General features: G+C 39.9%; 1 protein-coding gene across 2 annotated transcripts; it reads left to right on the plus strand.

The window, feature by feature from the left end:
- Positions 1-9,311: 9,311 nt before the first annotated feature.
- LOC135430679 (GATA zinc finger domain-containing protein 7) lies at positions 9,312-16,412 on the plus strand. Of its 2 annotated transcripts, none has more exons than XM_064685444.1 (6): positions 9,312-9,524; positions 9,651-9,848; positions 11,549-11,634; positions 11,699-12,474; positions 15,448-15,865; positions 15,965-16,412. In XM_064685444.1, exons 1-6 carry the CDS (start codon positions 9,347-9,349, stop codon positions 16,394-16,396), a joined length of 2,088 nt encoding a protein of 695 aa, XP_064541514.1. In that variant the 5' UTR covers positions 9,312-9,346; the 3' UTR covers positions 16,397-16,412. The 2 variants fall into 2 exon arrangements, with proteins under 2 accessions (XP_064541514.1, XP_064541513.1); XM_064685443.1 differs by having other exon boundaries at positions 9,313-9,524; positions 9,651-10,085.
- Positions 16,413-25,402: the final 8,990 nt, after the last annotated feature.

Below are 25,402 nucleotides of genomic sequence, written 5' to 3' on the forward strand. Positions count from 1 at the left end.
TGAACGTAACAGCTGTCAGCTGCTTGTACTCTGCAATAGAACCGGCAAATGCTGTGCTTGTATTGGTGAGCGCAGCTACTGAACGAAACAGCAGCGCCGCTTTAGAACGAAGAAGCAGCGCGAGCATAAGAGAAGAGCGTAGCAGCGCGAGCACGTGATGAGCGCGAGGCAATGAGTAAACGCGAGGGAGCGAGCGATAGACACAAAGGGAGAGGGGTGTCAAAATAAAGCGAGCAGCAGCAAGTTGTTTTTTTCTTGTGTAAATAACAAACAAATATCTATTTAAACAACATATTAAGCAGAGCAGTGTGTTAATCAAAAAGGCATTGATAACTAGCTAAACATATTTGAAATATTTAATATTATTAATTGAAATTACGTAACTCAATAAATCACAGGATTAAAACGTTTTTATCAGCAACCAAAATGCATGTGCATAAATGATCAAAGGCAGTCGACTCTCTTAAGCTCTCTCTCTCTCCCTCTCTCTCTTAAGCTGCGTGTGGGTGTGAGAAGTTGTAGTGGAAAATAACACTAATGACTCAAGAGATTGGGCAAAAGTGGGAGATAAACATAATTGATAATGTAAATTAAATATATATCTCTTTCACACACGTACACTGAACAAAATTAAGTACTTAAATGGAGCTCGAACTACAGAAGTAATGCAAATTCGAGTATAAAGCTTTAAGATAACGAATGAGGGTTTATTTTAAGTGCAAAATGCGAAAGTTTTAGGAAAATTTAACTTGAAACAAGTTTAAAGAACATTGACATTAACCTAAGATTATAAAACATAGATTTAAATAATGCAAATTTCATTTGAATATTTACAAGCTTAAGGTCGTAAATGTTATAAGCAAAAACATTTAATTATAAATCTGTCTTGAATTCTCTGGAATTACTTGCAAAGCTGGCTACTTTACAACTAAATTCATTTACGCATGTCAAAGGAAACCAACCGCAAATTATGAAAGTCTCCTGCAGCTGACAGATTTCATTTCTAAAGCAATACAAATTAATCTGTAATCCTGTCGCAAATCTAATATTCAGCATGTGTGCGGCTGCTGCGGCTGCTCCGAGTCCCAACTGATTTGTTCTGGCAAACTGTCAGCAGCCATTGGCATCAACTAATTTTAACATTAATCCCCTTAAGTGACTCAACTATTTATTATAAAGGACTTGGCAAACAAAGAAAACCGTACACAAACACACGCACACACACATAGACATTCGCAAGAGATGACAGCAGGTGCAGCTCTGGCTGAATACGTGCCCAAATTCAAAACCAAATCCAAATCTATTGCCAAGGCGACCTGAGCTCCGAAATGAAATGAAAGTTCTGTCACTTGCTGGGCAAAGCTTTGAAACTGATCCAATACTTGATTATGAGTGGGCAGTTCCAGGAGTTCCGTTAAGCAACAATAGGAAAACCTAACCTCAAAACGAAACGAAACCTCAAAACGAACCTAATCTCAAAACGAACCGTTATATTTGACTTGAATACCCCTTAAATTTGAGGTTAAGTTAAGGTGGAAACCTTTTTTTAATTTTATTCCTTGCAGACAATTATTAAATGTTTGCGCATTTATGTATATCTTCTGCCCATTGCCAATACTTGGGCTTTGAATATATATATTTAAAATTGAATCGTATTTTTCTTGAACTCAAACCAAACCGTTATATTTGACTTGAATTTCCCTCAAATTTGAGGTTATGTTTAACAATTATTAAATGTGTTTTTATCTCCCAATTCTTGGACTTTCAATATATATATTTTATATGTAATACAATTTTTCTTGGACTTACCCTCGCATATTGAGAAATCCTTTAGCTGTTCGACTTTGGTGTTGGCCGCAGCTTTCACTTTTGCGCATATTTCCATTCAGAGATTCAGAGCGGCGATTCGTTTAAGTTCTTTGGCCAGAAAATAAGAATGAAGAAGAAAACTGGGAAACCTTTGTGTAATCAAATCACGTCTGAAACAAATGACAAAATTTGGTTGCATTTAGTGAATATTTAGTGCGAGCATGAAAGTGTGGAAGTGTGTATATATATAAATGTGTGTGTCTCTGGTTGGTTGTGTGTGTGGCAATTGGACACGCGCCAAGCTCTGGAAATGAGAAATTATTGGCATGATGGCCAAGAAATGGTAGCCAACCAGAGCAAATCTTCAAAAATGCAAATGCCATTTGATTTGCCAGCCCCTCGCTGCCCCTCTCTGCCTTCTGCCCGGCTGCGTGCCTATCGCAATCGCAATCGCAAATTCGCAGAAGCGTTAAGAGGCAAAATAAGTGCGTTGAGCACACCGGCAATAAGTGTTTGTATCCAGCAGCTGGCTTTATTGTTAGGCAAATATTTTGGCCAGAAACGAAGCGACGACACCAGAAATAAGGAAATAAAGACAGGTTGCATACAGAAAGAAAGCGAATGGGAGACCAGCGATATGCCAGAGAGATATCTAATGTGTTTACATTGGCAGCAGACCAACAAAGAGAAAGAAAACTTGCTAAAAATAACAGAAAAGAAAAGGAAAATTTCAGCATGTACTTGAAGTTTTTTTGATATTCTTTTTGTTGTTGTTGTTTGTTTTTTGTACACTTCGTCGCCGTGTCCTGCTGTCGGTCGGTCGCAATGTCCATATCCATGTCCTGCCGGCTGTCGCACGTTGTCCTCAGGTCGGAATTGGCTGTGCTCGCTGTCCTGATGTTTTTTCGGTTTTCTCTGTTTGTGTCTGCGTTTTCTTTCTTTCTTTCTGTTTTTTTTTTGCCGTGCTTTCTGTTTTATGTGCCATTTCCATTAGAATTCAAGTGCCGCAAGACTTGAAAGTGAACTGGCCCTCAAGGCAGCTCGTTAAGTGCGGCTCCCAAGCTGCCAGTCGCTCCTCCAGTCCAGTCCAACCACATTGCTGATATGCGCTTTTATCAGCTGCCTTGTTACTGGCTCTGGTCAAATCAAATATCGCATCAAAGCGAATGCTCTGCGGCATTTCTACCAATTAGTCGAAATATTTTGCTTTAATTAATTGCGACTAATAACTGCTCTTCAATACGGGTAAACAACAACAACAACGAACAACGAACAACAACAAGGCATGCGACAGCGCAAACATTTGCTTAGCTTCATGTAAATTTTACCCTCAGGCTAAGTGGTTGTGCGCGTGTGCGCGTGTGTGTGTGTGTGTGTGCTTTTAGGTATAAACACGCACTTGGCATATTTCTTAAATAATGTTTATCTCCTTTCGAGTGGCAGCTGCCCTTTAAACAAAAATGCCTAACATTTCGAGAGCTGCCTCCACATTCTACTTCTTGATGAAGCACTTCGACAAGAACTTGGATAATTTGTTTGTTAGATTTGCAATACAAGTGTGCCAAAATTTGAGCTCGTTCAAAGTATTTAATAGCTGCCACTCTATTTCTCAATTTCTTTGCTAACTTAAATTCAACCTAACCCAACTTATTGGCCAGAGTCCCTGCTCGGGCGCCAAGGACTCGAGCTGGATTCGGGCTGTTCAAGTATCTGCGACCCGTTCGAATAAATAAAATATGTTGGCTATTTGGCGCGTTTCATAACCTAAAGTAACTTATTTCCCAGAGTCCCTGCTCGGACGCCGCTAGAGCTGTAAAATATTTGTAGTTTTGCTCACGACGAGTTGGCCTGCTTTTCATTGCAAATGACTTATCAAAATGCGAGTTATTTCAATGCCAATTCTCGACTGGTTTTTTTTTATGCAGCTCGTTGTGGCGCTCGTTTAAGCCGTTAACGCTGTGAAACTGTGAATCGAGCGCAGTTCTTATGCCGTTTATAAGCACATTACGTATACGCCAAGTGGTGCGCTCTGTGAAATCAAAAAATAGCAGCAGCTGACCAAAGGATGCCACTTGGCAGCGTTCACGTACTCCAAATCCGCTTTGAATAACTGCTTATTGGAATGACAAAAAAAGAATATATATCTATATATATACATGTATGCATACATATTTGGCTGATAATCGCGCAATAAAAGCCTTACAAACTGCATAATGGGAAAATCCTTTTGCCCAGAAATAACTTCAGTTGTGTGTTTGTTTGGAATATTAATTTATGGCTCTTGTAGCAATTTTCTCGATTTTATATCATCCCGATATCGCATGGAAACAAAAGCACAAAAGTGCGGCGCATGCCAAAATGCTGATTTTAAATGTTTATATGGATTTTGAGTTGGAAATTTATGATGCAAAACAAAAGCTAAACGCAAACACACAAAAATGATTGACCACATATTGTTTTTATAATACCCTAGAGCTATTGAAGCGGTAGCAGAAGGTATTATCAAAAAGTATACCAAACGTAAGCCAAGCTTAAGCTAAGTTTAACTAAGTATACTTAATAGTTAATCGCAACCTGATTTTCCGAGCTTTTTTAGTTTTAGTTTACAACTTTTCTTATGGCAGCTGTAAGTATAAAGATATCTTGATTATTGCGGAATACATATTTTTAAATATTACTTGAGTATTCTTTAATCTGTAACATGATCGTGATCTTCACAAATATGGTCGAAAATTAGGTTCTAGCATAGAAAACTTTTTCTTAATCAAAATATGTAGACCGAATTCGGTATTCTTAAGTTATATATCTATCTCCATATCATATATAGACAAAATCTGATCAGTATTTGACTACTATATCATATAGCTGCCATAAGAACGAATTGACAAAAATTAGGGGATTGCATAGAAAACTTTTGTTTTATCAAACATCTTAACCAAACTCTCACTATACTCCTTATATATAAGCAAAAAATTATCAACATTAGACTTCTATATTATATAGCTGCCATAAGAACGAATTGACGAAAATTAGGTTCTTACTTAGAAAACCTTTTTTAATCAATTAATATAGACAAAATTCGGCATTCATAAGTTTCATTTTGCTCCTTATATATAGGTAAAATCTTTACATCTGACCCCTATATCATAGTAGGTTCTTTTAGTTTTATCAAACATCTAGACCAAGCTCTCACCTAACTCCTACTATATCAGCCAAAATCTGGGCAACATCGGACTTCTATATCAAATAGCTTTCATAGCAATGAGAATTAATTAATTGTTTAAACAACTTTTATGTCTTACAAAATAGCTTGACCGTATAAAAGTTCCACTATGATTTCTACAAATATGTAAAATCTTATCAATATCTGACTGCTATATCAAACATCTGTAGGCAGTACAAGTAGGTTCTTGTTTAGAAAACTAATTTTCAAGCTAGCCAAGTATATCCTACCATTTTACTGAGTATTTTCCAGCACTCGACTCGCTTTAAGCATTCATGACTTGTTTTTTAGTTGTTATGAAGCCGGCAAATCCTTTGTATGCAATAAATTAAACTGTAAGACTGAAAAAAAAAACATCTGCATTAAAATATTAAAATCTAAATTTATAGTGAAACATATATGTTGAGAGTCGGTTATTGATTCGTTGGGCGACTCGAGGAGTGGGTAACGAGAGAGCCCCCCCCCCCCTCCCCCCTCCCGCACCCCTTGCCTGGAGACACACCTGTGAATACGTGACCTTTCAATTTATGCGAGCATCGAAGCAAATCGAAAACATTTTTTATGCCCGCATCAAATTTATGACCAGTCGCCAATGGGCCGCCCACAGCATACATATCGACATGACTGTGCCACATGCCACCACATACTACTGCCACAGGGTTTGCCGTATTGCCCCACCGAATTCTCGGTCTCCTGTGCCACATTCGATTTTCCGTTTCGCCAGCGGCATTTTGAAATTTGTCTGACAAATATATTTGCCTGCCGGCGCTGGCGATAAAGCGTTGCTTTCGCGATGCCCTCCACAAAACGCTGTCACGGTCAGTAGCTCGAGTCCTCGACTTTGATATAGGCGACCATTATGTGAATATATCGAAATTGAGCTCACGCTTGAAGCTTTACAATTGTTCTTGCAATACAAAAAGCCCAATTTTTGTCGGAATGTCCCTGGGCGAGCTAAGCGCATTTTCGCTTATAATTCTCAAATGGTTTTCGTTTCGACAAGCTAATGCAGTTAACTGCAAATTGACTTTTGCTGGCCTAGTTCTTCTGACTGCGAGCCTCAGACAACTAGTCGTTAGTTAGCTGGACAGTTTGAGTCACAAATCACAGTCACAAACCAGCTCAACACACACGCACACACACACAAGCGCATATGTGGTGTGTGACTGGCAGATGTATGATAGCACTCTGCCGTGTGTGTGTCTGTGTGTGTGTGTGTGGGTTCGTGTGTGCACACTCATTCAAATTTATGCCTAAGCGCTGATTATGACAAATATGCCACGCTTCACTGGCTGCGATTTGCCAGAGGGACCGGGGCACGACCCAGAAAGTCGAGCCCGTAAAGCGCTTATTGTGTTTCGCTTGGCCTGTTTTTTGCCTTCTGCTCGGTCATTTTACGCAAATCCCAAAATAAATACAAGTCTTATTATTAGCATCAGGCACAGGATACACACAGCCGCGCCCCAAATAAATAAAGCAAAAATAAAATAAAAGGCAGACAATGGGGGGGAGGGGGGGGGGGGGGGGAGTAACCGCCCACCTGCTCCACTACTAATGACACATATCATCATGGAGAGCCGTGCTGAGAGGGCTTCTCTGGGCATCCCGACATGCGAGGCGATGCGTGTCAACAATTATAATGTGCAAATTGTTTGATGTATGTCACCTGCCACATTTGCTTTATTGCCGCTCATTAGAAATGCTCAACGAGCAGCTTTAACAGGCAGGCAAACAAAATAAAAAATAAATAAAATACAAATACAAATACCAACCCACACACACACACACGCCCACCCACACAGCCAAACACACACACACACACATATCAAGAACGGATGACAACAATGACACCTTCCATTAATAGCTGTTTCGTTGATGTGTGTAATACTGACATACACTGCGAGAAAATCTCAATGGCAAAAAATACTTTGAAATGCTTCAGAAGATATCTCTTCATTAGACGTACATCAACGTACATCAATGTACATCATATAACTGTTAACACTCATTCATTTTCATCTATTGATTATTAGTTTATTGCTTTTATTCTTTGTGAATAGCATAAAATAAAATATATTATGCTATAACTATTGAAAATTGCTGCTGGGTTTGAACCAGCGACCTTTCGCCTGTAAGTTCTATCTAGCAGACTTCATTTCATTACTAAGAATTGGCTGCTTTTCTTATTGTGAACAACAACAAATATAAAAAATGTAACTATTGAAAATTGCTGCTGGGTTTGAACCAGCGACCTTTTACATGTTAGACTTCATTTCTTTATTTTTATTTTATTTTTAATTTATTGGTTTACTCTTTAAAAACAAAAAAAAAACAATAACTATTGCAAATATTTGCTGAATTTGAGCCAGCGACCTTCCGCTTGTTAGTCCTAATTATCAAGCTTCATTTCTTTATTTTTAATTAATTGGGTTTTTTTGTGAGTAACAACAAATATAACTTCTCTAAATTGCTGCTGGATTTGAACTAGCGACCTTCCGCTTGGTAGTTCTATCTAGCAGACTTCTCAAGCAGAATAAAAATTCACGAACATTTATTGCCAGGTAAATGCCATACAAGTTAAAAAAGTTTCTACACATTTTTCGAGCAATGTATGCGTACGTTTGCCTTTAAGACGTATTAGTTTTGGCACAGTTCGAAGCGAAGCCCGCCTCATGTCTTATGGAGGTTTAGCTGCGATTAATGACAGCACATCACAAAGATTTCGCTGGTTGGCTTCAGCGGGGCACAGGGCAATTCGGGGGCCGGGGTCAAATGCTGTGACATTTTGATGAATGGAAACAGTTGTGAGGCGTATCAACCATTCCGTGTACACGAAATTGATGTGAACTGAACTCTCGCGTTGTGTGTGTGTGCCTGAAAGAATGGCCGAACAGCAATTTGGGCACATGATTTTGCATACAAATTGTCGTGCAGGACAATTGTTGAGTATTCCATTAATTTGTTGACTTGCGTGGAATGGTTGTCAGCTGTTAAGCACAAATATTACGTATACGCCGCACAATTGTTAAAAGCAATTTCGGACCATATCTGGGCATGAAAACAATCAGCGAGCTTAACGAAATGATGGAACCCAAAAAACCAACAATGGCATCCATAACTAAGCCCCAAACAAAAACAAACAAAACAGAAACTCACACACACACAGACACAGGGGGAAAAAAAAGTGGAAAAAGGATTATTTTTGATTATTTTGCGTGCCACAAAACAAATTCGTCGCTCTTTTTTCCATTGTTAGTGCTCGGCCTGGTTAGAGCAAAGCGAGATAACATTCAAGCCGACTTTCTGCCTAAATAACAAAAAAAAAGGGGGAAAAATATACTGGAGCGGTTTTTAATGGAGCTGGTAACAAGCGAAATGAATGAGCCGCAACCGGCTGCTCTTCATTTCAATGAACGAAATTGTATCACGACCGGACAAAGGGGCCGACGCATTTCTCTTCTTCTGGTTTCAGATGCCCAGTAAATTATACTTTATCAAAGGGTTGCTTTAATCTTAAGTGCATTTAAGGGACATACAAAATGTTGCCATTATGTGAATTATTTATCATTAAAATAAAAATGTCCAATCAAGCAGTGTTGAGTAACAGCAGACAAACTGCAACGTGTGCTATTAGAAGAACAGTGTTGACTAACATCAGCTAAGCTGCAAAGTATGCTATTACCAAAACAGTGTTAACTAATATTAGCTAAGCTGCAAGGTATGCTATTACCAAAACAGTGTTAACTAACATCAACTAAGCTGCAAGGTATGCTATTACAAAAACAGTGTTGAGTAACAGCAGACTAACTGCAAAGTATGCAATTACGAAAACAGTGTTGAGTAATAGTAGACAAACTGCCAGGTATACTATTACAAGAACAGTGTTGAGTAACATCCGCTAAGCTGCAAAGTATGCTATTACAAAAACAGTGTTGAGTAACATAATTGAGCAAAGGTGAAAAGACCACATTTAACAGCTTTTAATACCCTAAGTTAGTTTTTCAGCTTGCTTGAAAAAGCTGTAATAACAATTTTGATAGGTTTATATATAGCTGAGAGCTAATTTATATAATTTATATAATTATAGGCGGCAAATCGATCAGTGTTGAGTAATAGAAAAAACAGGGTTGAATAAGAAATTAAACAGCTTTTTAAAACAGAAGCTAGTCTTGGAAAACTAAGCTCAATTCAAGCTGACAACTCAAAGCACATTTCAGCAAATGTTTTCATGGAACGTTAAAGCTTCTCTAGTGCCTACGCATAGAAGCACCTCGGATATAGTTTTCAAGGAACTCAGAGGCTCCTTAGAAGCTCATGGTAGCAGCTAGGGTATACCCAAGTCGAAATACTTGTTACACACACGCACAAGTTGAAAGCCAGCCGAGTAATATGAATAACAAAAAGTCCTTATGCGTGTGGACTCAAGCGGCAACAAATAACAAGAAAACGAAGAAGAACAACAACAACAACAACAAAAAGACGCTACAGCAAAGTATGAAACGAAATGCTCAGCGTGTGCATTAAACAAATCTAAGGCAACATTTTCACAAAAACTTGCTTATTTTGCTCAATATGCTACGACTGCTCTCGCTCACACTCTAACTTCTCTTTGCTACAGACTTACAATCCTTGTGGCTAACGAGCTGGTTTGGCTCCCACAACAACAACAGCAACAACAACAGCAGCAACAGCAACAGGGGCAACAACAACAACAGGAGGTGGCAGAAGCAGCTGAAAGACGCCGGCGCTGTCGATGCTGGCGTTTACACGCTACAACAGCCGCATAAATTTCCGCTTCAATTGGACGTGTACGGCGGTAATTGCAGCTTTGATTACCAGCAACACGAACTGCCATCCGGACATTACCAACAACAACAACAACCGGGACAACGACAACTAGAACGCGCCGCATCAGCAGCTCAAGAGCAATCAACACTTTCCATACAGCATCTAAAACAGCTGAAAGATCAGGGGAAAAGGCAGGCGGAGCAGTGGAGATTTTTAAGAATTTCCTCCGAAATTAACGAGACGAAATTTATTGAAAGTTCAGCGGGTAATGTTAAATAACAACAACAACAAAAACTACAACAACAACAACAAATCGCAGCTGTAGCTGCCTCAACAGAATTTCCATCAATCAGAATTTAAATTAATTTTCTTTTATTTTTATTATTATTTTTTGCTTGCCCCTTGAAAAGTTGAAATGAGCGAACAGCAGGCGTTCACATGCGGCATGCGGCATGCGGCATCAGAATCAATGTATAATTGGGGGCAAAAGAAATTTGCATACTTTTATTATTTGCGCGCATATTAAACGTATTTTCAGTTTGCGGCGCCCACAAAAGTAGGCTACAATATTTGAAATTATTAAATAAGCACATGAATCTTCAATGAAAAAGTTAACTAAAAAAGCAGCTTGTAAATTGCGTGAAGATTAAAGTGAAATGCGAGAGGATGAAACTATTTTGTAAGCAGACAAAGCAAGTTGACCATTTTAAAGGCGAATTTATGTTTGGATTTTTGAAGAGTTTTTGGGAACACAAAAAGATATTATGTTTCTTACCGTAAACATTTTCTTATAGTTTTTCTTTGGCTTATTTAATGTAATATGCCTTATGAAGTTTCTCTATTTCATTGATATATAGAGAGAAGATTTAGGGAGCATATTTATGTTTATGTTTGGAGGTTTTGGGGTGTTTTTGGGAACGCAAAAAGATATTATGTTTTTTATAGGAAGTTTCTCTATTTAATTGATATATAGAGAGAAGATTTAGGAAGCATATTTAAGTTTATGTTTGGAGATTTTGAGGTGTTTTTGGGAACACAAACAGATATTATGTTTCTTATAGTCAGCACTTTTTTATAGTTTTTCTTTGACTTTTTTAAAATAATATGCTTTATGAAGTTTTTCTGTTGAATAAATATATATAGAGGGAAGATTTTGAGAGCACATTTTAGATTGATGGCCCATTCTGAAGAAAAAATCTACGTTTGGAGTTTTTGAAGAGTTTTTGGAAACGCAAAAAGATATTGTGTTTCTCACAGGAAACATTTGTCGTACAGTTTTTCTTTGGTTTATTTAAAATAATATGCTTTATTAAGTTTTTCTATTTAATTGATATATAGAAAGAATATTTACGGAGCATATTTTAGATAGATGTCGATTTATGAGGGAATTGAAAAGCCATTTCAACACTTTTGTATGACAAAAAAAAACTAGTTTAAAGATTAAAAGAACACATTAAGAAACAATTTCAACGCTTTTAAAATTATTGACTATAAAATGAGTTCGAGGAGAACAAACACAAGATTTCCCAGAGGTTTCAGTTGTTTTCAGTTGATAAACACAAAGATTTTTGCTCCAGAGTTTTTGCGTTTAGTTTATTTCACATTTAGAGCGCATTTTGTTATTTTCCTGGAATTACTAAACCGTTAAATTGGAATACAACAAATATTTGTTTATTCACTGTCATGCCAATTAATTCCCTTAATTTTGTAATTTATTTCGCAAAACAGCTCAAACAATGGACAATATGGTTTATCAATGCAGCAATCAGAACTCCATTTACGTGCTCAACGCCGGCTACAATCCAACATATGGCGTAAGTTTTTCATCAAATCTTTAGGGTCAAATTGTTGTTAGTCAAGTGTCGATTTTGTTTGCAGGAGTTCGGCGCACATGCGTTGGCAGCAACAGGGCGTGAAATGAATGGCAGGAGGACAACAAGCAATTCAATTGGGGCAAGTTGTTCAAGTGCCGCCTGCAGTTTGCAGCATAAATTCAAAACTTTTGGCACAGCCAACGGCAACTCGTCAGCAGCAGCAACAGCAGCAGCAGCTGCAGCACCAACAACCACATCAACAATAACAAACCCAGCAGCAGCAGCAGCAACAACAAATCCGGTCGCTACATCAATGTCAACCGCAATGTGTTCACCGGCAACGGCAGCGCTGCAGAAATTGTTCAATTGCAACGTCACAGTCGGCGGCGGATCTATTGGCGACGTCTGCCAAAATGTCAGCCACAGAAATCAGCAGCAGTGCCACAAAAACAACAACAACAATAGCAGCAACAACAATTGCCCAGTCGGGAGCCATAACAATAGCTGCCTGTCAGCAACAGCCTCGCATAGATGCCGCTGCGTTGCGCACGAAACTGCCGCAAATGGAAATGGAAACGGGAGTGGAAGTGGAAATGGGAGTGGAAGTGGAAACGGTGTGGCAACAGCATCGGCAGTTGGGGCTGGGGTAGCAGCAGGTGCACTTCCGCTGCTTGGCGCCGTGGCCAACAGGAAGAAATGCACCAATGTCAAATCAACGCTTATTGCCAAGAAGACAAAGTTTTTGAAATTTCTCGAAGAAGAGAAATGGCGCAGCAACCAGCAGCAGCAGCTGACACCGGATGAGGCGGAAGCCTGCGGTGCCACACAGCAGCCCAGCAGGTAGGTACTTGCCACAGCTTCACCCATCCACAGCACTCTCCTCTCCTCTCCTGCACTAGTCTGTGGCAAAACTTATAAATTCTCATAAATGTTATAAGGCATATTGCGGTGCTAAAATTGTGGGCAACTTTTTTTTTTATGGGGGGCACAAGTTTATTGGACCAACGGAATTTGGCGAGTTGCTTTCCGCCGCCCAACTCCGGCTGAAGCCAACAAAGTATGCGCTGGCATGACAACAACTTTGTCATTAAGTTGGCCACGCAGATATGAGACTTGGCCAAAGCGAAGGCTAAATAAAAATCTTATTGGAGACGGTATTGACTAGCTCGAACGATTGCATCAATCGAAAGAAAACGATTTAGTCCAAATGAGAGTCTGTGAATACAAGTAGTTGAAAGGGAAGTATCGCAATGGGAGATTATCGCATTGAGAGATTGTCGAAATGGGAGATTATCGAAATGAGAGATTATCGAAATGAGAGATTATCAAAATGAGAGAATATCGAAATGGGAGATTATGGAAATGAGAGATTATCGAAATGGGAGACTATCGAAATGAGAGACTATCGAAATGGGAGATTACCGAAATGAGCGATTATCGAAATGAGACATTATCGAAATGGGAGACTATCGAAATAAGAGATTATCTAAATGAGCGTTTATCGAAATGGGAAATTATCGAAATGAGAGGTTGGCGAAATGAGTAGCCAAAGTCATCAACACGTTCTGTGCCCCGGGGAGCGGGAAGGGCTCATCTTTATGACAGTCACGCCGCAAAATGAGTTCAACTTGGCGCTAACTTGTTTTCTGTGCTGGCTGCCACATTGCCCAGCGGCTGTTTAAACGCATTCAATTAGCTGTCCACGATGTGGCACTGACTACTTCCCGCCCCGCCCCGGCCCGGGCCCGACTCATCCCCCTTGTTTAGCCAGTGCCAGTTTTGTTGCATTGTTCATGAAGTCATAAGTTTTGATCATCAGCGCTTAGCACGGACTAACTTTCTGTACGACGAGGGGGGGCACATGGAGGCGTGGCGAGTTGTAAAGGGTGTATGGGAGGGAGGGGGGGAGTAAGCTGTACAGGGCAGAGTCGTTTAGTTGGCTCAGCCATTTGCGAAATTGAAAAATTAACGCGCTAACAGAAAGTCGGTGAAGCGCTTAACGTGCCAATAGGGGTCCATACCCTTCAGTAGGGGTTGGAAAGGTGGGGTAAGGCGCCTGAATGGCTGCCTGCCTGGCATCATAAAGTTGATTAAAATGCATGCCGCACACATGTTGCAGCTTGCAAGTTGCAACAGCAGCAGCAGCAGCAGTTTGGCTGCCTGCACACAATATTGAAGTGCAATAATCATATTTCAATAGCTAACGAGCTGCCGGGAATTTGCGGGCGTGGCCGCACAAATATAAACGTTAACGCCAAAGTTGCATTTTGCCAGCGGCAACCTTTTTGAATATTTGATGAAATTTTGTTGAATATTTCATTAGTTGCAACCGAGCGCCGTGTAACGGGGGGAGGGGGAGGCGGGGTGCATGGTCGCGGAGACCCTTGAAGCACCAAAGTTCCTTTGATTTATTAGCGACTTTAATTAGAACGAGCCGTCTGCAGGGAAATGCACTCGGCCTTTTCCTTTGCTCCATTTTTTACAGTTGAATACAAGAGAATTCGCTGCGCGCATTTATCAGGCCTGGGGTAAGTGAGGGGGGGAGGGGCGGGGGGAGGTCACGGCGTCACTTGGCGACAACTCCATCAAGTTGCTTCAAGTGTGCCAAGATAACTTTGCCAAACATTTTCTTTGAATTTCAAAAAAAAAAGTTTGTCCTTCAGTTTGCAACTATTTTGCATTTTTGCGTCGCAACCCCTTTACCAACAACCACCCCCCCCCCCCCCCCCTGCCATGAACTGATAAGCAGCTCTCAGCGCAAGGACAGGCGACTCTTTTTTTTTAATGGCCTGCACTGCAGCTGGTGCCAACCAAATGGCCCAGGTGCAAGGATCTGTCAGGAACTTTCAGTTGCAACACGCATAATTTAACAGCCGCCGACAGTGTGGCAAATATATACAGCACATTAGATGGCAGCCCTGAAATGTATACATCACATTAGATAGCAGCCCTGAAATGTATACATCACATTAGATGGCAGCCCTAAAATATATACATCACATTAGATGGCAGCCCTTATATGTATACATCACCTTAGATGGCAACCCTGCAATGTATACATCAGATTAGATGGCAACCCTAAATGTATACATCACAATAGATGGCAACCCTGAAATGTATACATCACCTTAGATGGCAACCCTGAAATGTATACATCACAATAGATGGCAGACCTAAAATGTAGACATCATATTATATGGCAGCTCTGTGCACACTGAACAAAAATACAAAATACTTTGTCTGATCGGAGTGCGGTATTTTTGTGGTCTGTCACAAATAGGAACTCTTTCTTTTTCCGATAAATATACTAAATAATGACTATTAAGTTCTTTAGGCGGAGATCATGCTTTTTTCAAACATTCGTCGCATGTCTTAATATATCTTTAACATAAAACTTATGCATTAAAGATGCCTCTAATCATTTCTGGACAATTCTAACTTCTTCAGCTTCTAATATCTGAGCGCCCTAATTACTTTGCCGCAGATAATATTAACTGATTCTATGTACACTTCTCGTATAATATAGTTGTCGAAATTTAATAGAATAGTCCAATTTTGCCCCGCTTTAAGTTCTTTAAAAGCGACTACAGCTTAGGCTTAAATTAAAGCGCGCTGAATAATGTGCTACGTTTTATTTCAATTTGCATACCTCTCGTACGCATCCGCGTCCTCACCCATATCCGGGCCCACTATTGCCCCGCCCCCTTAGTGGATACGCTTCCTGTGTTGCCGGGTTCCTGTTCATTTGTGCTTTGGACGTTTAGTTTAGTCAACCAAAAGCTAAATACAGGACGAGTAAACTTTTCATTTCAGGGCCAACAGCAATGGGGCGGATCCCTACGCAGCGTCCACGTCCACTTCAGCGGCCGCATCATCATTTGCAGCTCACTCAGCCGGCAAGGATAACAACAGCAACATGAAAAATCACAACAGCAACAACAACAGTCAAGAGGCAGCAGGCGTGGAAGTGGGATCAGGAGCCGGAGATGGAGCTGGAGCTGGAGCAGAGCAGCAGCAAAATAAATTGAACAATTGGAGCATGCATAATGACAACAACAACAAGTTGGCCAACTACACGCAACAACAGGAACGCGGAGAGGGCGAACGGAAGCTGGAGAGTTATAAACAACAAGCCAACAGGTCCTCCAGCTATGAGCTGTACCAGGAGGCGGCGGATATACTAGGACTGAGCTGCAGCCTCTGTGATAATTGCCGTTGCTTGGACTGCCAGGTGCGTATTTCCAGAGATGAGAAGGCGTTTTAGAGAGGGGGTAACCCGACCCCACCACCACCCTCCACCCACAAACTAAACAAGTATTACAATCCACAGAGCGGGTACTTTGATTGCGCCGATGATGATGACGAGAGCTACTCGGAGCATTCACTGATGGATGAGTACGATGAATACGACTATGGCTACGGCTACGAAGAGCAGATGCTGCTCCTGGCTGGCGCCCATCAAGCTGGTCACACTAATCAGCCAGCCATGACACAGGCGGAGGGGCAAGTGGAGCGAGACTCGGACCAGGAGCAGCAGTTGGAGCTGTGCTATGCACTTGATTGCCAACAGAATTGCAGCAAAGTTGACGGCCCAGAGGAGTCGCCGGAGTCCGGCGCCGAGTGGATGTCCAAGTCTGAGCAACGTTTGGCCATTGATTTTGATTTAATTAATGCAACCAGCAGCCAAGTGCTGGAAAATTGTTCAACATTCAACGATTTAAGTTTATTGGATGCCGAGCAGCAAGTGAAGCCATTTACGTAAATTAAGGTGGGTATTCAGTGTGTGTGTGTGTGTGTGCGTGTATGTGTGCGTATGTGTGTGTGTGTGCCTTTTGCAAGCCAAAATACTTTAAGCCATAATCCTTTTGCAAATATAGTCAACAAAAGAGCGTTAGCATAGAAAGTCATGTTTCCGGTTTCACTTTTGTTTCACTTCCACTGAAATGCATAGCAAAAGTTTTGCTATACTTAACACCATACTAGACTGCATGCGAGGTTTTAAGCAGCAATTGTGCAATCCAACCTGAGCTTTGAAACTTGAACTAATTTAAAACAATTTGCAAATTCCTTTGTAAAACTGTTGAACAGAGCTCAACATGGCTGCCATCATTATATTTTCAAATTTCAATTTCGCTTTACTTTTGCATAGCATACACTTGAGAGCCTGTAACACCATACCAGTCTACACTTCCACTTCAGCCCTAAACATAGCACTAATTTTAAGTTCAGCACATAAAACAATGCTAACTCAATATGTATGTTATTAAGTGTGTGTAACACTATCCCAGCCTTCATTTACATATACAATTTTTACATGAATTTCGACATTTTCACATGAATTTCGACCAAAAATAATGTTGCCAGATTTAGATGCACGATTGATTTAGAGGCCAAACCGTGAACAAAGAGCCAAACCTCGTGAAAATCGGATGAGATTTGACCGAGTTATGGGGGTGGGAAATTTAGACCTATGTCTACATAGGATATTTGAGGGAACCATTTTCACATGAATTTCGACCAAAAATAATGTTGCCAGATTTAGATGCACGATTGATTTAGAGGCCAAACCGTGAACAAAGAGCCAAACCTCGTGAAAATCGGATGAGATTTGACCGAGTTATGGGGGTGGGAAATTTAGACCTATGTCTACATAGGATATTTGAGGGTACCATTTTTACATGAATTTCGACCAAAAATAATGTTGCCAGATTTAGATGCACGATTGATTTAGAGGCCAAACCGTGAACAAAGAGCCAAACCTCGTGAAAATCGGATGAGATTTGACCGAGTTATGGGGGTGGGAAATTTAGACCTATGTCTACATAGGATATTTGAGGGTACCATTTTTACATGAATTTCGACCAAAAATAATGTTGCCAGATTTAGATGCACGATTGATTTAGAGGCCAAACCGTGAACAAAGAGCCAAACCTCGTGAAAATCGGATGAGATTTGACCGAGTTATGGGGGTGGGAAATTTAGACCTATGTCTACATAGGATATTTGAGGGTACCATTTTCACATGAATTTCGACCAAAAATAATGTTGCCAGATTTAGATGCACGATTGATTTAGAGGCCAAACCGTGAACAAAGAGCCAAACCTAGTGAAAATCGGATGAGATTTGACCGAGTTATGGGGGTGGGATATTTAGACCTATGTCTACATAGGATATTTGAGGGTACCATTTTCACATGAATTTCGACCAAAAATAATGTTGTCAGATTTAGATGCACGATTGATTTAGAGGCCAAACCGTGAACAAAGAGCCAAACCTCGTGAAAATCGGATGAGATTTGACCGAGTTATGGGGGTGGGAAATTTAGACCTATGTCTACATAGCATATTTGAAAGAACCATTTTCAAATGAATTTCGACCAAAAATAATGTTGCCAGATTTCGATGCACGATTGATTTAGAGGCCAAACCGTGAACAAAGACCCAAACCTCGTGAAAATCGGATGAGATTTGACCGAGTTATGGGGGTGGGAAATTTAGACCTATGTCTACATAGTATATTTGAGGGTACCATTTTCACATGAATTTCGACCAAAAATAATGTTGCCAGATTTAGATGCACGATTGATTTAGAGGCCAAGCCGTGAACAAAGAGCCAAACCTCTTGAAAATCGGATGAGATTTGACCGAGATATGGGGGTGGGAAATTTAGACCAATGTCTATATAGGATATTTAAGGGGACAGCCTGCTTATCAACACCAATATTTGCTTCTGCTATAGTAATCTATAAAAAAATGCTGCATATAATACTATATATAGAAAGAATAAATTATTTAACAGCATACCAGGCTGTGTGCAAAACTTCCTCTGCATAGCTTAAACCCAGCCTGAGTTTTAAAATCCGCAACTAATTTGAAACAATTTACGTATCCCCCTTTTGTGCGCAAGCTAATGATAATTTGCAGAGTACTTTTTCGAGCTTTTGCTCGCTTTCGGACAAAATTCATATACCCCTTAATAATAAGTACTTTATAGAGTATGAGAGGCAGCAACAGCAACAACAACTATGGGGTTTTTATGCAAAAGCAGCAAATTGCATTTTACACAAAACTAAATGCCTGCTGAGTTGGCAAAGCTCCACTTTTCGACCGACATGCTGGGGGGGCGTGGCATGGTCGTGGGCGGCCATGGGGCAGCGGGAACCGCAACACTGGCAATGCCAACCACTTGGCCAACTGGACCAGTTTATTGCTTTTAGCCAAGTTATGTTGTTGTTGTTGTTGTTGATTGTTAGCCGATTGTTGTATACGAACGCGCTGGCGCAACATTTTTCGGCTACACACACAATGCCGACAATCCCCTACCCTACCCTCACCCTACCCTCAGCCCCCTCGGCAAATTTGATTTCACACAGATACAAGGACAAGTGCAATTTCCATATTTGTGCGGCGCCACAAAGCAATATGCAAAACAATTTGATGCTCCGTGCTTGAACCAAGTGCTGCGCTTTTTGGCCAAAAAAAAAACCCATTTTCAAATTTTTAATTTAATTTTTAATTTAATTGAGAGCAGAAAAATCAAAAAAAATTGCATAGCGCAACGCGCTAGCAAACGAATATTTTGGTCATAAGCAAAACGAGGAGCTAAAAGCTTGAAAATTGCACAAAATAATCAAATAAATTTTCCATCAGTTAGAAGTGGCAAAAGTAGATTGATATCAAAGCAAAACCAACAAAAAAAACTGCATACAATTGCAATCAACTTAATCGAGGTTTAAGTTTTTAGTTGTAATACAATTCAGCTTTAAGGCGCTTTTCAAGCCCAATTTAATGTTGAAAAATATTATTAGATTATAAATGCATTTGCAAGAGAGAAAAAACATGCACTTAAGACAATGTTTATTAATGCTAAAAAAATAGAATGAATTTTATATATTGTCCACTGAATTTCCCCTTTTCACAATGAGCTAAGTGCTTAAAAAAAAAAATTGTGGGGGCAGCTATAAAAAATTCATTGCCATTCACAATGGCAAACGGCAAAAAGCAAATGGCTAAAAGCAAATGGCGAATGTGGCATGGTGAATGCCTTAAACTTAAATCGAATTACATTTAGCAAATGAAATTTCAAGCGCTCGAGCGTGGCTAAATCCTCGCTAGTGAAAAATGGCCTCAACAAGCGGCGCAATAAATAGACATTGTGTACGTTAAGCCCATTTAAGCCAAAGAAAAGGGCACTCACAGCGCCAGACTGTGTGTGTGTGTGTGTGTATGTGTGTGTCCCCTAGTTGGTTGGAGAGTGTGTGGGCACCATCCACTCACAAAAAGCCTCTTCGAAGTGCATTTTCTGTTGTTTAAACCAACAAGCGCATCTGGCGCTTCTCCGCCATCTTTTCACTTGGCGCCCCCTACCCCTTGCCCCCTGCCCATTGCCCCCTGCCCCTTTGCCACACTTAGCCTTTTGCTGCTACTGGACTTGGCCAGCTGCCAGGCGTAGAGCAAAGACAATGCATTTTGGCTAAAGAAAAATGCACTTGCATATAAAGCACATAATAGAAGAATGTAATAAAATTTTTCTCTTGCCATTTAATTTATATATGTGCTAAAGTAAATGTCCCGAAAAAAAAAGTCCCGAAATTTCCATGCCTGCTGCTTGGGCATTTTTAAGCAGTCCCAAGGCCATGCATATGTATGTATGTACGTATGTACATATGTATGTCTCTATTAAATTATTTTGTGTCAGCATAAAGCCATTTTTTGATTGGAAATTACATTCTAAATTCACATATTACTTACTTGCGTCTCTCCGCAGTCTAAGACTTGATGAGAAGTTATGGCATCTTTGCTTTAAAAGTCCAATTGGCCATTTAACACACACTTTAATGGCCAGTTAGGTAAAACAACAGGCAATACAAATAAAATTGCACTCCACCAAATGAGATTTTACGTAGCAATTGGTGTTGGGGGAGGTTTTTCAATTACCCGAATGCACTGTGGTTGCGAATATAAATCTAAGATAATAAATTGTTGCACTTTTTCACGTCAGACACTCGATATTGCGACTTATTCCCGCCACTCACACACAATGCGCGCTAAGACCGTACTAGAAGGAAGAGCAGAAAAAAAAACGCAAGAAAGAACGAAGATAAAAGGCAGCGAGCGAAATGCGCTTCGCCGCGATCGTGCGTGCGAGCGAGATAGCAGGCGCAAAGAGCGCTTAGAGAAGCAGCAAAATAGAAAGACAAGTATCGATAAGCGATATTCATTGAAAATGCAAACATCGATAAATTGCTTGCCAATTTTAGTACCTAAGCAAGATGTGTGCACACTGTGCCGCTCTATGGCAAATCCGAATGCAACCTGAGACAGGCGCCACGCCCACACAGTAACTGGTGCCACAGCCGCTTAATGATGCTTGATTTAATTAATGCCACATTGGCCACGTGTACGCCACTGGGGAATGGAAACTGGCAGGGGGATTTGGGAATGCGGCAATTGGAAATTGTAAACGCAGCGAGAAGAGACGCAGCCACAGCCACAGCCATTTGCTGATGATGATAATTTATGGGCTCGAAGGGTTTGCGGATTTCGCATTCGAACCTTATTTCCTCTTTGGGCGTGTTCAAATATTTGCACTGGCATTTCTACACACACACACATACAGAGGCATTAAGCATCAGGCATCAGGCGCACACAACAAATTGTTTACAATATTTATTGTTTGCGACTGCGACTGTTGACAATGATGAAACGGCAACTTAATGCCCCACTCGCCTTATTGGAGCGAAATCAGCGCCAAGCCAACTTGACTTGACCAGAAACACAAGTCCAATCCGAATGCTCCAATGCCCAATCCCCAAGTCCGCCAGGCACAGCAGCAGCAGCGCAGCAGCAGCAGCAGCAGCGGAGACGGCGTCAATGCTCATTTCCGTCGACATATTTTCATTTCCTTTTACATTCGCTTCAGTTTTTTTTTTTCCCCCAGTTGCTGTTTGCTCAAGGATTTACAGGCCCCTGCCCCCTGCCCCCTGCTCCCTGCTCCCTCCCTTGCCATTGCCACTGCAAATTGTAATTCATTAAAGTTTATTGTACAGCATTTCTGTTGACCTGTTTTTTTTTTGGCTATAACTCGACCGCCTGGCCCTTAATTTTTTTTTTTTCATTTTATTATTCTTGTTTGTCCAATATGCTCCAAGTGCAAACTTTTTGCTAATATCCAAAAAGTATAATTAAAAATTTTTGGCCTCAGCTCGGATAAACAAAACAATTTGAAGTGGCCGAACGAACAGGCCGACTACGTGCTACCCTGTAAAATGCAAATTCTGATTAAGTTGACTTTATTAAGCCCCGGGCTAAGCCGACTAAGGTAACTAAGGAAAAACAAACAAAGTAAATTTGTTGATACATTTTCCGAGCTAATTATAAATTATAATAAGCAGTCACAGTGTGCGTGCGTGTGTGTGTGTGAGAAAACTGCTTGCATATCTCACGCGCCGGCAAATTTTACCAGATATATTAATGAAATTATTCAAAAACTTTGCCGGCTCTGCTGTTATTTTTGTTGTTGTTGTTGTTGTTATCAAAAATAAGCAAACAAAGCGGCAACAATTCGCACACTTTGGCGCCAGCGGCTACGCAATTAATTTTACTTAACATTCATGGACAAAATGAGGCACGTAGCCGATAATGAAAGCCGCAACATGCTACGCCCCCCCCCTCCCCATACTCACCCCTCCCCCCCTCAACACACCACAAGCAGGCACACGCCCACACAGACACAGCCACGCCCACACTAATTGTGCTAACAACTTGATTCCAGCTGAACGACTTACAACGACCGAATGGACACAAAGTCAGGGGGGGGGGGGGGGGGGGCGGGTGGAAGAGCTGGGCGCAGGGTTGCCAGACTATTCACGAAAATTTGCACCACATAAAAGGTTTTTATGACGTGTGGGGAACAACCCGCCCGAAAAAGTATGCTATCTAATTGTAAAGGCATCAAGCAAATGCCACAAATTTGTGCGCGCGCTCGCGTGTGTGTGTGTGTGTGTGTGTGTGTGGGCTCTAAAGATGCTCATACATATATTAGTTTTTGTGTGTGAGTGTGTGTTGCCTGGGCAAATCTAGGTGCCTTGACTGCTGCAGTTTCATAAATTTGAATTTCAAATTTAAGACAGTCCTAGACCTAGCAGCACACACACATACACACACACACACACATACAAAAACAAAGTTTGGTTGCGGCAAGTTACAAAGTTTCAATCCTCATGCAAATTGATTTGCGTCTTGTGTTTCGCCCACAATTTCTGCAGTTTACCTTACAATGTTGGCGAGTGTGTGCGTGTGTGTGTGTGTGTGTGTGCGTGTGCGTGTGCATATTTGATTAAGGTCTTATATGTTTGACATTCCAGTTAACATTGTTAGCTTAAAATCAACACGCAACTATTAACAAGAAATACGCATTTAAATTAATTAAAATGTCACTTTTGCCCAAAATAAACAAAACAATTCGCTTTGCTCGCAAATATACCCTGGCTCAAAGGGTATTATAAGTTTGACAAGGCCTTTGCTGCGTTCGTTTGTTTTTTTTCGTAGCATACTCTCGGGCGCCGCCGACAAAAGCATTTGAATATGCTTTAAATAGATATATAAATTATAAAATATGCATATGAGCATATATATATGTGTGTGTAGGATAGATCATAAATTATGCAATATATATATATATAAAGGAAATTATTTGAAAAAACCTTCCCCCTCCTTCCTCCTCTCTCTTCGCAGTCAGCGAGCCGTGATTTAAGGCAAAAAAAAAAAATATGGTGGGGAATCTATGAATTTTTTATGAGCCCGACTGTGTGTGCGTGTGTGTGTGTGTGTGAGATAAAATACAATATAAAAAAATAATTTGTACATTGTTATGATACTTTATGCACTGCTGATTGCAATTGTCATAATAATACAAATAATTATATACAATTTTCCATTTTCAGATGACGACAAGAAACCAAATTGAAAAATAAAAAAAAAAATCGCATATAAAATGTCAACAAGACGCAGCTAATTAAATTTGCAACTGAATAAAGCATGTTAATTGCATGTGACACCCTCAAACAGTGCGTGCAAATAGTACACACACACACACACGGAGACAACAGATGTGTGTGTGTGTGCTTTTCATTTAGTTTTCCAATTAAATTGCAATAGGCCAAAGGCAAAAGTCAACCGACTAAAGTTAAGAGTGCGGAAATTAAAAACAAAAGAAAAAAAAGCATGAATATGATATTAAAGAGAATTGAAATCAAATAGAAAAATATAATCGTCATATACACAATATATATAAATAATATATATATATATATACATAATCTGTACGCAATTGCACTTTATAATTGTTTATTTGATTTTCACTTCAAAGGAAAAAAAACCAAATACTGTGCCAACTTATAAACAAACAAAAAACGAAAATAGAATGAAACAAAATCTAGAAATATTATGAAAGTTAGCGTGTAATATGAAACTGAATATTAACTGGTATTTAAACGATGAATGTTGATGTTAGTCTTACATATATATACATACATACATATATATATATAATTATATAATTAATGTGAGTAATTCGACTTGTTGTATTGAATTGAGGAAACTTTCTTGTGTCTGGTGCTTTTTATTCGTTTTATTGATTTCAAATCATAAAATATATGTTTGAAAACTCAAAGAAACTGTCTTTTAATTAAATATGGATGTGGTCAAAATCGAATTTTCATGGTTTAACTGTTAGGTTAGAGTTTGAGCTTAAAAATAAAATTTCGACGTTGAGAATATTCAAATTTATATTGAAAATATTTTTTTTTAAATTGAGTAAGAAATTATTAAATATTATTATTATTTATATTAAAAAATATATACAAATGTTTATCATATTGTTAAAAACAAAATGAAGGCTGCAAAATTTAACTTGAGGATAAACTATGACCAAAATTGTAATTCCCATTAAAATCATTTAAGTTTGACAGAAGCTACAAAAGTTTAAGGTATAGAAAAAGGCGTTTTTTTGAAAGGTTTTTGTTTTAGAATTGAAAATATTTTGTACATTTAATTATTGTTAAAAATAATATGTAGGCTGCAAAATTTAACTTGAGGCTAAACTATGACCAAAATTGTAAGCATTTAAGTTTGACCAAAGATAGGCAAGTTTAAAGTGTAGAAAAGTGTATTTTTTTAAAGGAATTGCAAATATTTGATATTTTTGCAAGAAAGCAAAAGAAAGTTGATGTATAAGGCGAATTGTCTTAATGCTGGACACAAAAAGAAAGAGCACAGACCCGAAGAGATGCACACATTGAAGCCCAGACACAAACACACACAGACAGGCGCAGACAGCTTGACATAGTGTGTGTGTGTGTGTGTGTGTGTGTGTGTGGATAATGCAATAAAAACAACAAAAGGAATTTCGCACAGGTGCGAACCGACTCAGCCATAATTTATGTTCGAGCCGCGCGTTATGCAAATGAGCAGCCACTCGGCAAAAATCTCACAGCGCGCAATGCTCAAAAGAGCGATAATCATAAATGCGTGTGTGTGTGTGCTAGTGTGTGGGTGTGTGTGTGTGTGGGTGTGTGTGTGGGTGTGCAGGCCGGGTCAAGGTGCATGCACAGCCAAAAAGCCAAGCGGCCATTCACTTTAATTAACGGTTAACGACTGCAACTGGCGCCGAAAGGGGAGGAAAAGGGGCAGGTGTGTGTGTGTAGGGGGGGGGGGGCGTGGCAAGAGAGACAAGACGTCTCGCCAGTTGGCGGGTTTGCACACACAG

Source organism: Drosophila montana, unplaced genomic scaffold (genome assembly GCF_035044405.1).
Source record: "Drosophila montana isolate Dmon_TW-CO22-7 unplaced genomic scaffold, ASM3504440v1 contig_3031_1, whole genome shotgun sequence".
Classification (NCBI taxonomy): Eukaryota; Metazoa; Arthropoda; class Insecta; order Diptera; family Drosophilidae; genus Drosophila; species Drosophila montana.